Raw genomic sequence first — 14,816 nt, forward strand, 5'->3', positions numbered from 1 at the left:
AATGTTACAGTGCAGTGGAAATGTGTAGGAATACATACAGCACAGAAGTATACAGACCGTCCTCATCTCTTAACTGAGAGAGACTGCCGACGGTTGAAGAGGGTCGTAATGTGTAATAGGCAGACATCTATCCAGGCCATCACACAGGAATTCCAAACCGCATAAGGATCCACTGCAAGTACTATGGCAGTCAGGCGGGAGGTGAGAAAACTTGCATTTCATGGTTGAGCACCTGCTCATAAGCCAAACATAATGCTGGTAAATGCCAAACAACGCCTTGCTTGGTGTAAGGAGCGTAAACATTGGACGACTGAACAGTGGAAAAACATTGTGTCAAGTGACAAATCACAGTACACAATGTGGCAATCCGATGGCAGTGTGTGGGTATGGCGAATGCCAGCGTGTGTTGGGCCAACAGAAAAATTCGGAGGCAGTGGTGTTATGGTGTGGTCGTGTTTTTTATGGAGAGTGCTTGTACCCCTTGTTGTTTTGCGTGGCACTATCACAGCATAGGCCTACATTGATGTTTTAAGCACCTTCTTGCTTCCCACTGTTGAAGAGCAATTTGGGGATGGCGATCGCATTTTTCTGCATGATCGAGCACCTGTTCATAATGCACGGCCTGTGGCAGAGTGGTTACACGATAATAACATCCCTGTAATCGACTGGACTGCACAGAGTTCTGACCTAAATCCTACAGAACACCTTTGGGATGTTTTGGAACACTGACTTCATGCCAGGCCTCACCGACCAACATCAATACCTCTCCTCAGTGAGCACTCCATGAAAAATGGGCTGCCATTCCCCAAGAAACCTTCCAGCACCTGACTGAATGTATGCCTGCAAGAGTGGAAGCTGTCATCAAGACTAAGGGTGGGCCAACACCATACTGAATTCCAGCATTACCAATGGACGGCATCACAACCTTGTAAGTCAGTTTGAGCCAGGTGTCCTGATACTTTTGATCACATAGTGTATGTCAACAAATGACTTCCTAATACTGAAAGTGTCATCAAAGAGTAGTTAATAGTATTACAAGACAGGCAGCGTAACAAATTAAGTAGCTGCATACAGCCCAAATCCTAAAATATATTAACAGCATGCTGTATTATTTATCAGAAAGCTTTTCATGAAGTGTCATCAGCCTCAGCAGAAAATAGGCTATTAGGATACTGGAGAAACATCTTTGTACACAACTTACTGATCACTGACGAAGCTAGATTTCCTGCAAAGGTCAGTGGTGATTTTATGAGAAAATTCCGCATATGAATTGTTGCGTACTTCAGGAATGCCACTTTCTTAAGTAAAACAGGCATGATTTTTTCATGGCACATTTTGTAGACAACATGCTACAGCAGTCATCACATTATGATAAAAACCCTACTCCACATAGACCGCAAAAGTTACTTTAGAATTTTAACTTCAGTTGTATTAATTGAACAGGGGAAAAGGCAGTGTTTGTTATGTTCAATCTTTAAGTCAGACTATCTTTATCTTCATTTTTGATGAAAGTGACTACAGTTTATAACTTCAAACAAAAACCACTGTGATCTGTTTTGCTGATACAAAATATGCAACTTGAATGAAGAAATTTGGAAATATCAGACAAAGTAAAATGGCAGGTAGCAAAAGAAACACAATACAAAAAGATACTTAGAATAAGTGCCAAAAAAAACTGTATAATGGTTTAACAGGCAAATGTAGTAATTGTTTATTCAGGTCTTTATGATCTAGAGCTTCAGAAGTCAGAGTGCCCCTTGTTACTGTTTCAATGGAAAATGGCTATTATGGAGGAATTGTACAGAACTACTACAGGAAATCTTATTCAAAGATTAAGAACTCTAAATAATTCTTGTGATGGGCTTAGTTTACCTGACAGAAAGCTTTATGGAACTATCAAAGTAGTCTTTAATAGAGAACTTAGAGAATTCTGCTAGAGTGCTTAGCCATCTCCTAAAATATGCTCACTTGAAATTAACTTTTAGCCACTGGAATCTTCTCATAATCTAACATTAGCTCTGGCTACAACACTGCAATGTTCTGGAAATATGTTCTGCTTAAAATGATCATTAACTACTAAATGCCAATGATGTTAATGATAACCTAAATCATGTATCACTCTAGCCAAAAAAAGGTAGCACAATGCTTAAGGCACACGACTTTTATCTGGAAGGAGGGAGTCTCAAATCTACTTCAGACCATAGAGATTCAAGTTTTCCATGCTTTTCTAAACTACTTCAGGTGATTGACAGAAAAGTTTCTTTAAAGCCAGAGGTAATTGGCAGCCTCATTTTTGTAGGATCTGCACTCCTGCATGGCCTCTAAAAACCTCGTAACTGATGGGGTATTAAACCTTAACCTCCGTCTTTCTTTATAATGCAAATTGTGGTAAATATTTAATTTGTGAAGCTAAGTACTGGCACACTCACATTTTATGAGAAATTAATGTATATCCATCTGAGTAACAATCTTACATCATTATCCAGTTTTAGTGACTGGGGTAGCAAGGACTGAAAATAAAATGGATAGCCTCAGTGCATTTAAAGAAAGAAAAAAATAATTTAGACAACTGGTAATAGAGAGAGACTGATAAAAGTTTTATGCTGATTTCATGAAGAATTAATTTCTGTCTGTCAAAAGTTTGTAGTCTTTGTATATTTAGTTTCTAAACAATATACTGGGTTGGTGCATAAGCTTGTAGCATTTTTCCATTAAGTTTAATAAACACAACAGAGACTTTAGTTACCAATAATATACTCTCCTTCACTATTTCCAAAACTCTGCCAATGCTGGGATAAGTTTTAGATTCAGCGATTGTAAAAAACACATGGTTTTGAGGTGAAGAACTTGTCGAGCCATGTTCGGGGTGCATTTTCATAATAAATGCAGGCAGATGTTATCATGGATTAGCATCACTTCACGCAGTCTTCCTGGTTGCTGTTCTTTGACTGCATCTCAAGATATCTCAGTTGTTGCAATAAATGTCAGCAGTGATGGTTACACCTCAGGGAAGCAATTCACAGTACACCATGCCATCGCTGTTCCACCATGTGTACAATATTATCTTTTGTGGCGAGAGCAGGTCTTTGTATGGGAAATTGCTGTGTTGTTTCAGCTCAACTATTCTTTTCTTTTCCTTATGTTAACATAGAGACACCATTTCTCATCACCAGTAACAATACGGGATTGGTGTTGTTCATGAAGTAATCGATGACAAGCAAGCAGAGATGCACATACGGCCACCCACTGATTTTTGTGGTTTTAGCAAAGAACAGGCTGTATCCTTATAACCGATTTTTGAACCTTCGCCCCTCCCTCCCACTTCTTCCCACCTGCATGCAAATGTTGCATGGTGGTGGAATGATCACAGTTCATCACATTTGCCAGTTCTTGAGAACAATGATGTGGATCATTGTGGATTAATGATCTTCATCAAACCCTTATGATCTTCCTGAACGTGGAGAGTTACTAACATCAAAACGATACTGCTTAAAATGAGAAATCCATTTGCTTGCCATGCTCTGTCAAATGACATTATCTCCATACATGGCAAAAATGTTTCTGCCTGCCTCCACTGCTGTCACCAATCTACTGAACTCAAACAGAAGAATATGTTGGAAATGTTCCGATTTCTCCAGTTGGCACTCCATGAATATGTTGGAAATGTTCTGATTTTTCCACTTGGCACTGCATTTTCTAGTCTCCACAGCTCCAATCACTATCTCCAAATGACAGTATGTAGAATCGCAACAGTGAACTACAAATAAAAACTGATACTTGATAAATAAACCAACAGCAACATGCACAACGAAAATGCTACAAATTTATGGACCAACCTAATATACACAAGACCCTAAAGCATGTGCAATGATTACACTAAACACAACTGAGAAACAAGAAAAAAATCTGATGTTTAATAATTTTTTCAATCTTCTAATATGTAGATAATGACACACAAAAGGCAGATAGAGTTAATTTTAAATCATGGAAAAATAGTGTATTTTAAAGTACGTAAGAAGCTTGATGTGCTGCAGCCTGCCAACTTACCTCATAGTGTAATACATTGGGCGGAAGGCAAACAATGGTAATGTATAAATTCGGACCATTATGGCAACAAATGTAATATACAGAATAACCTTGATGAAACCTGTTTGGGGGCAAACAAAATGAAATGAACATTTTTACACCCATAAATATGAAAAAAAGGCTTAAATTTCTGTTTAAAAAGGTTTATACTACCACGTTATAGCAATAATTGAAACTAACTGAACACAGATACTAAGAGTACTCATAAATGCAAAATATTACATTAAATAAACAAGATTACGACATTGGTGAGGCGCAGTGAAGAAGGCCACAGATGAAATGTAAAATAAAATATTTACTACACTTACACCATTTTATGTTACATGTCAATTTAAAACATTCCTTTACTGCGTACACATAACTGAAACAACATTCATTCACAACACTCATGCTCATGGAGCACTTGATCAGTCAGTGCCTGCAGTTTATTTTATTTCTGCAGAATTTGTCCCATCAATTTCATTATTACTTGTGAAAACAAGTACAAAATGGTACATGTGCAAGGTTGGGTAAGTTGGATGGATATTCAGACCATTAACACTAAACTTAGAAAACTAGTTTTTAACCAATAGTGACTAGAGAGCAGAGTCCATGTCAAACAGCAAAACTCAGTGGTTTATGAACTGTTTCATGTTTTCTTCCGAGAACAGCGCAGTGGAGGATAATCAAAATAAAAATTTCATCATCACAATGCAGCCACCTGGGGAAACATTTCCATTACTTTTTCCTTTGCTTTTGTTTATGTGAATGTTTGTCTCTTTTACAATGCTCTCATCTTCCACTCAGGTGATTATTTTACTGAAGGTCTTAGAAGAGACATGTTTGTTGGTGTGATGATTTTCAGAAAGCTGTTATTTGTACTTGTCATTGTAAAGAGGTCACTCACCACTGAAATAATAATACTATCTTCTTCACAGGGAACAGTGTATTTTAAAACAGTGATTAACACCACAATGCAGGTTCAAAATTTCATGCAGAATACTTTCAACATTCCCTTGTGAAATTGTCTTGAGGTGCAATTTTGCAACTTGGTAGCCATTTATCTGCCGAATCAGTATGATGAACTTTATTCTGTGACAGTGGTGAATGTGGACAGATGATCACATAGCATCAGGTCATCTTCAATGCTGGTTCAATGTTCAACAAACTGCCTACATCACTTGAATATTTACAGTTTTGACACTGTCACATTTCCATACAACTAATGCATAACCACAAGTGATGACTTCCGCAGTAACACACAGACTATGATGTTTTCATGTCGCTTGGCAGATGTCTCCTCATTTGAAGATCTGACAACACAAAAACATGAAGCTGATCACAGTACCAATTACTTGACTAATGGCAACTGTACAATACTTTTTACCAATTGGAGGCCTTCCCTGTTAGTAGTGCATATACAATAAACATAAAATACTGTCAGTGATTGTCCTGCTATCAACTTCATTTTGGTTCCAACAATCTTGTGACCCCAAACGGCATTAGCAGTACACATATGTCTTAAAAGTGCTTTTTAAGTAGTGTTATAATAATGATGGCTGCTGGTCTCATAGAAGCATACAGCAATTAATATTATGTACTAAATAGAAAGAATGCTTTTTTTATTTCCCACACAGTTATTTTTATCTAAAATCGAGACAAATGCATCCATCTACTTTTGCAGATTTCGATTAAAGCCAACTTCAAGCACCAGCTCAGGAATCCATTCCAATTACTAGTCTTGTTCACTGTTTGTGAGTTGATTTGTGCATATGGTTGTCTGCAAACACTGAAATTGTATGTCTCACATATGATTCTTCATAAATACTTCCTATTAGGCACTATACCCAGATTTTGATGACTATGGGCATTATATTCCCATGACACAAATTTGAACATTGTAGTCTACTACTTCTATTTCAGTAAAAACAACACATTCAACTATGAGATCAGTCAAAGCAGTGATTATAAAACTAACCAACATTTACTGCGTTACATTTAAGCTTGAAAATGCTGTGAACTCAAATGCAGATAATTAGTTAAGAAGTACAATTTTCTCAACTAACCCATAACAAGTTCAGTATAGAGAAGGAAAACGGCCTTGTTTTCCCATGGACTATCACTGTTGAGATCGATCGTATGAAGAGTGTATTTTATGGTTATATTGAAGACGATAGTGAGCAGAATAGCATATTCAAAACCAAATACCAGTTGCACTGATGCTCCTTTTGTTACTGTGGAATGGTATGCATGCTCAACAAAATGCATATCAAGTCCCGCTAACATCATCAGCAGAGCTGTAACAAATAAAAGAAATTCAAAATTTATAAACTATTGATATTCTTTAACCAAATGAGGGAGAACTTTATTTCTTTGTATTATTTCTTTGTATCAAACATCAAATTACACATGCCAGAACATATTTTCTATTCAAATTGGAAAAAAAAGTTTCTCGGTTATCTTGCATGTCTTTATCAATGAGTTATAATATGAAGTTTTTATATAAATATGAAGAAAATTACATAATTTATCATAATATCTTATTTAAAAGGCAAAAAAGACACAGGGTTCCCATTTTTATACTGCAAATATTAAGTAGCCACACATGTTCTATGGAATCACAAAATCTCCATACTAATATAGGGTGTCCCAGGTGAAATGGTCAATATTGTGAGATGACAGGAATGATCATTCAAAGCAAAAAATTGTAATATACATGGTCTCTAAAATGCTTACCTTAAGGGCTATGAACATGTCTTCATCTTCAATACTGTGAAGCAAATCTCTTCTACTGCAAATTTTTTTAGCTTTCCATATTTTGAGAGGTGGTACTATGGACTAAAACAAGAAAAAAGTCCAGTAAACATGGGCTTTAAAGTGCATACGTTAAGATCTATGATCACTTATCATCTTCACTACTGTGAAACACATCTGTTCTACTGAAGGACAACTCATAGCTCTTTAGGTATGCATTTAAGAGCTCATATTTACTAGATTTTTTTGCTCTGAATGATAATGTCTGTTATATCCCTGAATACTGACCATTCCTCTTAGAACCATTCCTCTGTATAAAGCTGTTTGCCCACATCTTCATTCAGAATGCAATTAATGTACGCAATGATAATGTTTACAACCATAATATATGAAAATAAATCAGATTTCTCACTACAGTCTCATGTGACTGTAAACTAACTTTTAATTTATGACCCACAAAAAGTGTTTCTCAGTCATTGTAAGAGGTTCTATCTACACTTCATATACAATACCAAAGATAAAAATGATTCAAATTCTTCCCAAATCAACGTCACATAAGCCCTTAAACTACAATATCATAATATCAGAAGCCACTTATGTACAGTTATCCTGACCAGCCAAAGGAACCAGAGGTTTGCCACACTTTACAAGATACTTCAATAATGTCACATGCTCCAAAGCTTACATTAATCTTGTAATTGGATACTACTGGGTAAAATTGGTTACTTTCTTAGTTACGGACATCATTTCGTATTCATCTGCATTTAAATTTAAAGAGAACTCCCATTCAATACACAAAGTGAAAATATTGTCAGAGCCATGTCCTTATGATAATCCAGTGAAGATACTTTCCTGTAAACATCATCATCATCAGCAAGCAATCTGACAGCGTTGCTGACTCTCTCTCTAATAAGTCATTTACATATATTGTAAACATTATTAGTCCTTAACATTTCTCTGCAGCACGCCAAACATTACTTCCACTTCTGATCAACACCTCACGTTCAGTATACATACAGCTGACGTATGGTGCCAGTGTATTGTACATTAACATGTTTTGTTTCAAATTTGTTATTACCTCAGAAACAAAAATATGTTTAAGATTTTCTTGACTAAGTCCACATTGATGAGAACCATATCATTTAGGATTTTGTGGAAGGGGCATTAGCATATATCCCTCTCTGTCTTTTTTATGGTGTATTCTTATATTATGACTTGTTGCCAATCTCTTTGCTATGGATATATGAAACAAAAAGTATATCTCATCCAGTCTAATCTAATCACAATGAAACATGTGACACGCAGTCTGGTGATCCACAGACTCACAATACACTTCACAGGCATGGAAGCCCATTATCCTATATTCTTCTTGGATTTTCCTGTTATCAATGGTAGGCTGTTCAGTGGCTTCTATACCAGATTGCTTTCACTGCAGTGGTGGCTCATGCGAAATTATACCCATGTCAATACAATGTGATGGCCTATAGCCTTTTGACCTTCAGGCACAACAAAAAGATTTTTACACTAAAAGTTTTTGGCCAATGGCCTTTGTCAACAAGACACACACACACACACACACACACACACACACACACACAAACGCAACTCACACAACGACTGCAGTCTCAGGCAACTGAAACCACACTGCGAGCAGCAGCACCAGTGCATGATGGGAGTGGCGACTGGGTGGGCGAAAGGAAGAGGCTGGGGTGGAGAGGAGGAGGGATAGTATGGTGCGGATGGCGGACAGTGAAGTGCTGCAGGTTGGGCGGCAGGCAGGGAAGAGATGGGGGGTGGGAGTGGAAAAGGAGTGAAATAGAGAGAAATAAATAACAAAATAATAAAATAAATATATTAAATGACTGTGTGTGGTGGTGGACTGATAGCTGCATAGTGCTGGAATGGGAGCAGGGAAGGGGCTGGATGGGTGAGGACAGCAACTAACGAAGTTCCCATAACCCTTCTGGCCGCAACCTTCGTTAGTTGCTGTCCTCACCCATCCGACCCCTTCCCCGCTCCCATTCCAGCACTACACAGCCTTCATTCCACCACCACACCTAGTCTTTTTTATTTATTTTATTATTTTTTATTTATTACTCTCTACTTCTCTCCTTTTCCGCTACTCCCCCCTCCTCATCTCTTCCCTGCCCGCTGCTCAACCTACAGCACTTCATTGTCCGCCATCCTCACCATACTCCCTCCCCCTCCCCACCTGAGCCTCCAACTCTACCCCCCCCCCCCCCCCAGTTGCCACCTGCCACTCCTATCATGCACTGGTGCAGTGTGGTTTCAGTTGCCTGAGACTGCAGTAGTGTGAGAGAGTTGCATTTGTGTGTGTGTGTGTGTGTGTGTGTGTGTGTGTGTGTGTTGTTGACAAAGGCCATTGGCCAAAAGCTTTAAGTGTGAAAATCTTTGTGTTGTGCCTATCTGTGACTCAGCATCTCCGCTATATGGTGGGTAGCAACTTTCCTTCTCATACTATTTTTACATTCCATCTTGGATTTTCCACTGTTTGATTAAATGGAATATATTAATTTTACGTATATCAATTGAATTGTTTCACTATATTTAAATAATTGATATATATATATATATATATATATATATGTCTAAAAAGAAAGATGATGAAACTTACCAAACAAAAGCGCTGGCAGGTCGATAGACACACAAACAAACACAAACACACACACAAAATTCCAGCTTTCGCAACCAATGGTTGCCTCGTCAGGAAAGAGGCAACCATTGGTTGCGAAAGCTGGAATTTTGTGTGTGTGTTTGTGTTTGTTTGTGTGTCTATAGACCTGCCAGCGCTTTTGTTTGGTAAGTTTCATCATCTTTCTTTTTAGACATATTTTTCCCACGTGGAATGTTTCCCTCTATTATATATATATATATATATATATATATATATATATAGGGAAACATTCCACGTGGGAAAAATTATATATAAAAACAAAGATGAGGTGACTTACCGAACGAAAGCGCTGGCAGGTCGATAGACACACAAACAAACACAAAATTCAAGCTTTCGCAACAAACTGTTGCCTCATCAGGAAAGAGGGAAGGAGAGGGAAAGACGAAAGGAAGTGGGTTTTAAGGGAGAGATAGTAATCATAAATAAATTGAATATATTATTCTTACATCTGTAACAAAACTGTTATTTTTAAATTTTAAATTAATGGTTCGACACTGTGAAGGAAAAAAATTGTTAGTATTAGCGGGAATCGGGCCCGGGTTCAAAAATTACCAGTCTAAGCTTTAGACCACTTGCCCACGGTGGAGTCATGACAGCAGAGCTTTAAACATCGCTCCATTCTCTATGACTGCACAATAAGCCACATGCAGTTTCAAATAAAAACACTGACCTGGTGCTGTGAGCAATATAGCACTTTTAGTGCCAGAATATATGATTTACATCAAAGCATGCACAGTAGAAAACAGAAAACTGTATCACTTCTTGACTCAATCATAGTGAAGCTGACTGTCATTTCAGCACTCGAGACTGGTTTCTAGTTCTCACACACAGGGCGCTGAGAAACACATTTTTGTCCATTTTATTCAAATACCCGCATGCATTCAAAGAGAAATGGCAATTTTAGTGTCATTTCCAGCTCACTTTTGAAGAGAAATGGTGTAATTTTAGAGTGATTTCTGGTTCACATTCGAAGCAAAATGTGCTGTAGCACATTAGCACATGATAACTGCCTGCCAATGTTTTACTGTGTATTGGGCTGTAACTGTTCAGATGTCTTTGACCATTCACTGAGGTAAGGTGTCTTCCTTTTTGTCTATTCCATCTTTGCCTTCTCAGATTGGTCAGTGAGCTGCTTAGATGATTGCAAGGAACTTCTTCAGGGCACACCTGTTGATGAGGAGGGAGAAATTCATGCAATTACTAGGCACTGATCAGTTCCACTTTTAAGCCTCTCCTTTTTGACAGACCCCTCTCTCCATGTTAGGGTTCATGCTACTTTAGGTAACTTCTGCTAGAGTTGGCAATAAGCAACCTGTGATCAACTACTAAGTCTCACTGAGAGCAGTATCTGGCACTAAACGACCTGCACCAGACTGAGGAAGCATATTTAGATACAGAAAAATACACACCCAACACTTAACTGATACTAGTCTACAATTCTGTAAATCCACTCGTTTACCATTTTCCATAAATTAGAATGTTCTGTCAACATAAACGTTCATGCATACAGCTGCATCATTTGTAAGATAACTGTTGCTGGATCAACAGAACTGATATTTCAGCCAAGGTAGTTGTGGCTTGCATTTGTGTCTACTGGTGTACTGTCCTGTCAAGGATCCACTTATATTTCATCATGACACCTTCCACTCGGCATCATACTAAGCCACTTAAAAAAAAAGTTCATCTGATTTAGTTCCCATGGTGGCAGGATTGGGCAGCTTTATCAGACTGGTTTGCTGTGGTGGAAGAAGTGGGGATCTGCTGCTGACTGGTGCCAAATTTGGTACAGGCCATAACTGGCAGTTGACAAATGTCATGTAGATTACAGTGATTGCTGTTTTCATATTGTGGAGTATTGGGTGTGTAATGACTTTTTAAACTAGTAATACTTTGATCTCAAGTTGTTAGTGTGGCCTGCTGGGCACTGATAGCTGACATACATGATGGTGCAAGCTTACAACCACCTACTCTATTCAGAATGTTTGGGTGTTTTAACATTTCAGTGGCCTCCCTGATCCCAACGCACTAATATTTCTGGCTGCTCAGTACATAGGCACCTTTCCATATCTCTGGAACAAACTTTTCAATAAATTCCACAACAAATCTTCCCAGAAGGGAAACAAAGATTTCATGTGGGAGAGAGGAGACATATGGAGCCCACCCATAATTTTTATAGCTATTACTAATTAGAATGTGTAGAGTATAGCTGATATGTATATTAATGGCCACAGTTATTAATTAGTATAATGAGGAATAAGAATAACAATTAATGAAACAGTGGTCATGAAAATTTCTGTTACCACATTGACACCCCAATGGTAGTTCAACAATTCATATGAAATTAGTACGTCTCAATAAAAAAAGTTGTGAATCATGTACTAGTTCTAGACAGAAACAAATTATTTACTTACATACAATTCGGACGTGGAAAAGATGAGAGAGAACTGGACTACGTTCCATCTGAAACACACACAATAAATGCAAACAGGAATTTATAACTGTAAAAGAAATGTCTCACAAGATTCTTCCAAATACAGAAAAGTGATGACTCCAGAACTTACAAAGTCAACACGATCCTCAGCTAGCCAATGGAAGCATTTCAGGAACAGAAGCAGTATGAAGAGTGCCACAAACTTTGGACTGAAGTCATCTCTGAACATAGTGAAAGCAAGGCAGGTTTCTGTCACTGCATACCATGATCGTTCTACCAGATGCTGCAAAAATTAAGAAGATATACACTGAGATGCATGAATTTTAAACATAGTTTCCATTCAAAAAGCTGTACTGTAACACATCCACCTCTTGATTATATACGCATTTGATTACACAGAGATAATTTTCAAGGTCTAAAATGCTTGTATCCCCTTCCCTCTCACAAACAAATTTCATAACAAAGAAGGAAACAGACTGATCATCAGTCGCAAAAGCATGAGACATTAATTTAAAGGAGTACTGACTGCTGGAATGGTTACATGTAGCATGTGTCAATGTCTTTGATGAGAGATCCAGACAGCTGGGCAATTGAATCTCACTTGAAAAGAGTGAATTATTTATACAAACAATGGAAACTCCAGGTAGGAATATCAACAATATAAGGAAAAAGACAGATTCCTACACAACGTAAAGATGACACACTGAGTTGCAGGCAGGCACAACGAAAAGACAGTTACACATACAGCTTTAGGTCAAAGCCTTCTTCAGAAAAGGGAACACAGACATACACATTCACACAAGCACGTACACCTCATGCACACATGACCGCCATCTACAGCAGCTCAGACTGGAATGCAACTGTCACGCAGAATGAAGCAGCAATCTGGAAGGGATGGGGAAGGTGAAGAAATAGCAGTGTACAGGAGGGGGGGGGGGGGGGAGGGGCAGGAGAACACTGTCTGGAGAAGTGGGCAGGGAGGACTGGGAGGCTGTGCAGCAGGGAGGTGGGGAGGGGTGCGGGGTGGGGGCAGGGAGCTTGTAAAGAGCGGAACAGAGGAGGGGAAAAATGGGCGAGTGTGTTGGCAGAGGGTGGCACACAAAGAAGGTGAGGGGACAAGAATAAGGAGGAGGTGATAGGACAGATGGGGTGGTAACTGTTTGGTGGAGAGTGTGGGGATAGTAGGTTACTGTAGGTTGAGGATGGGATAACTTCAGGAGCAGAGAATGCATTGCAAGGATAACTCCCATCTGCACAGTTCAGAAAAGTTGGTGGTGGAGGGGAGGGTCCATATGCCCTGGATTGTGAAGAAGCCACTGAAATCAAACTTGTTATGTTCAGCTGCACATTGAGCCACAGGATGGTCTACTTTGCTCTTGACCATAGTTTGGTAATGGCTGTTCATTCTAGTGGACAGCTAGTCAAAAGTCACACCAATATAAAAAGCTGTACAGTGATTGTACCAGAGCTGGTATATGACACGTCTGCTTTCACAGGTGGTCCGGCCTCTGATGGGGTAGGACAACCCTGTGACAGGACTGGAATAGCAAGTGCTGAGTGGGTGGATTGAGCAGGTCAGGGAATATGATCCCTATGGCACAGGGTAGGGATTGAGAATGGCACAGGGATGGACTAGGATTTCATGGAGATTGGGTGGAGAACTGAACACCACTTTAGGAGCGGGTGGAAGGATCTTGCGTAGGATGTCCCTTATATCAGTGTGTGATGGGCAACATGATAGGTAATCTAGGCCCTGATGACAGATGTGGTTCAGTTGTTCCAGTCTGGGATGGTACTGGATGATGAAGGAGGCTCTCCTTTGTCACTGGTTCTGGGGGTAATGGGAGGATTTGGGGGGCAGGGACAGGAAATGGCACAGGAGACCAGTTTCTGCACAGTGTCTGGGGGATAGTGTCTGTCCGTGAAGGCCTTGGTGAGACGGTCAGTGTCACTGTAGATACACAGTCCTGGGTGGCTAGGTAGTATGAGAGTGATTTTTTGGTGTGGAAGGGATGACAGCTGTTGAAACACAGGTACTGTCGGTGAATTTCGTGTGGATGGAGCCATCGGAAAGGAGGTCAACCCAGAAAGGTGGTACGTTGGGTAGAGGAGGACCAGGTAGAGCAGACAGGAAAGAAAGTGTTGAGTTTATGAAGGAATGAGGATAGGATGTCTTGGTCCTGAGCCCAGAACATGAAGATATCATCAATGAATCTGAACCAGACTAGGGATTTGACATTTTGGGAGGTGAGTAAGGTCTCCTCTAGATGGTCCATAAACAGGTTGGCATAGAAGGGTTCCATGTAGGTGCCCATGGTTATGCTGCGGATTTGTCTGTATACCTTCCCTTCAAAGGAAAGGAAGTTGTGGGTTAGGGTAAAGCTAGTAAGGAGAATACCACAGTAGGTTTGGAGGTTGAAGAACATTAAAAAAGGTAGCATTCAGTAACGGTAAGACAATGGGTATGAGGGGTGGTGGTGTATAGGGAGGTGGCATCAACAGTGATGAGTAGGGATCCAGGAGGTAAAGGGGCAGGAATGTGGAGAACCAACGGAGGAAGTGGCTGGTTTGTCTGACGTGAGAGGCTAGATTAGGGACAATTGGTTGGAGCTGTTGGTATTCTCTCAGTGGGGGTACAATAACCCCCAAATCAATTTCCCTCCTCATTCCCATACTAACCTGCACACCCTCTTTCTACACGCTCCCAAAAATCCACAAACCCATGAATCTTGGACACTCCACTGTAGCTGGTTACTGTACCCCCACTGAAAGAATTAGGGGCTCACTGACCAACACCTTCAACCAATTGTCCATAATTTAGCCTACTATGTCAAAGATACACCCCTTTACCTTCCAGATTCATACTTGACA

General features: G+C 39.5%; 1 protein-coding gene across 2 annotated transcripts in view; it reads right to left on the reverse strand.

Moving 5' to 3' along the window:
- Positions 1-14,816, reverse strand: part of LOC126481192 (E3 ubiquitin-protein ligase synoviolin) — an 88,646-nt gene that overhangs the window by 53,087 nt on the left and 20,743 nt on the right. For both annotated transcript variants that reach the window (XM_050104782.1, XM_050104783.1), the window contains exons 3-6: positions 12,076-12,228; positions 11,926-11,974; positions 6,132-6,362; positions 4,048-4,147 (exon numbers count right to left, since the gene is read on the reverse strand). In XM_050104782.1, the coding sequence (XP_049960739.1) occupies positions 4,048-4,147; positions 6,132-6,362; positions 11,926-11,974; positions 12,076-12,228 (533 nt within the window). The remainder of the gene's footprint in view (positions 1-4,047; positions 4,148-6,131; positions 6,363-11,925; positions 11,975-12,075; positions 12,229-14,816) is intronic.

This window comes from Schistocerca serialis, chromosome 5 (assembly GCF_023864345.2).
Source record: "Schistocerca serialis cubense isolate TAMUIC-IGC-003099 chromosome 5, iqSchSeri2.2, whole genome shotgun sequence".
Lineage (NCBI taxonomy): Eukaryota > Metazoa > Arthropoda > Insecta > Orthoptera > Acrididae > Schistocerca > Schistocerca serialis.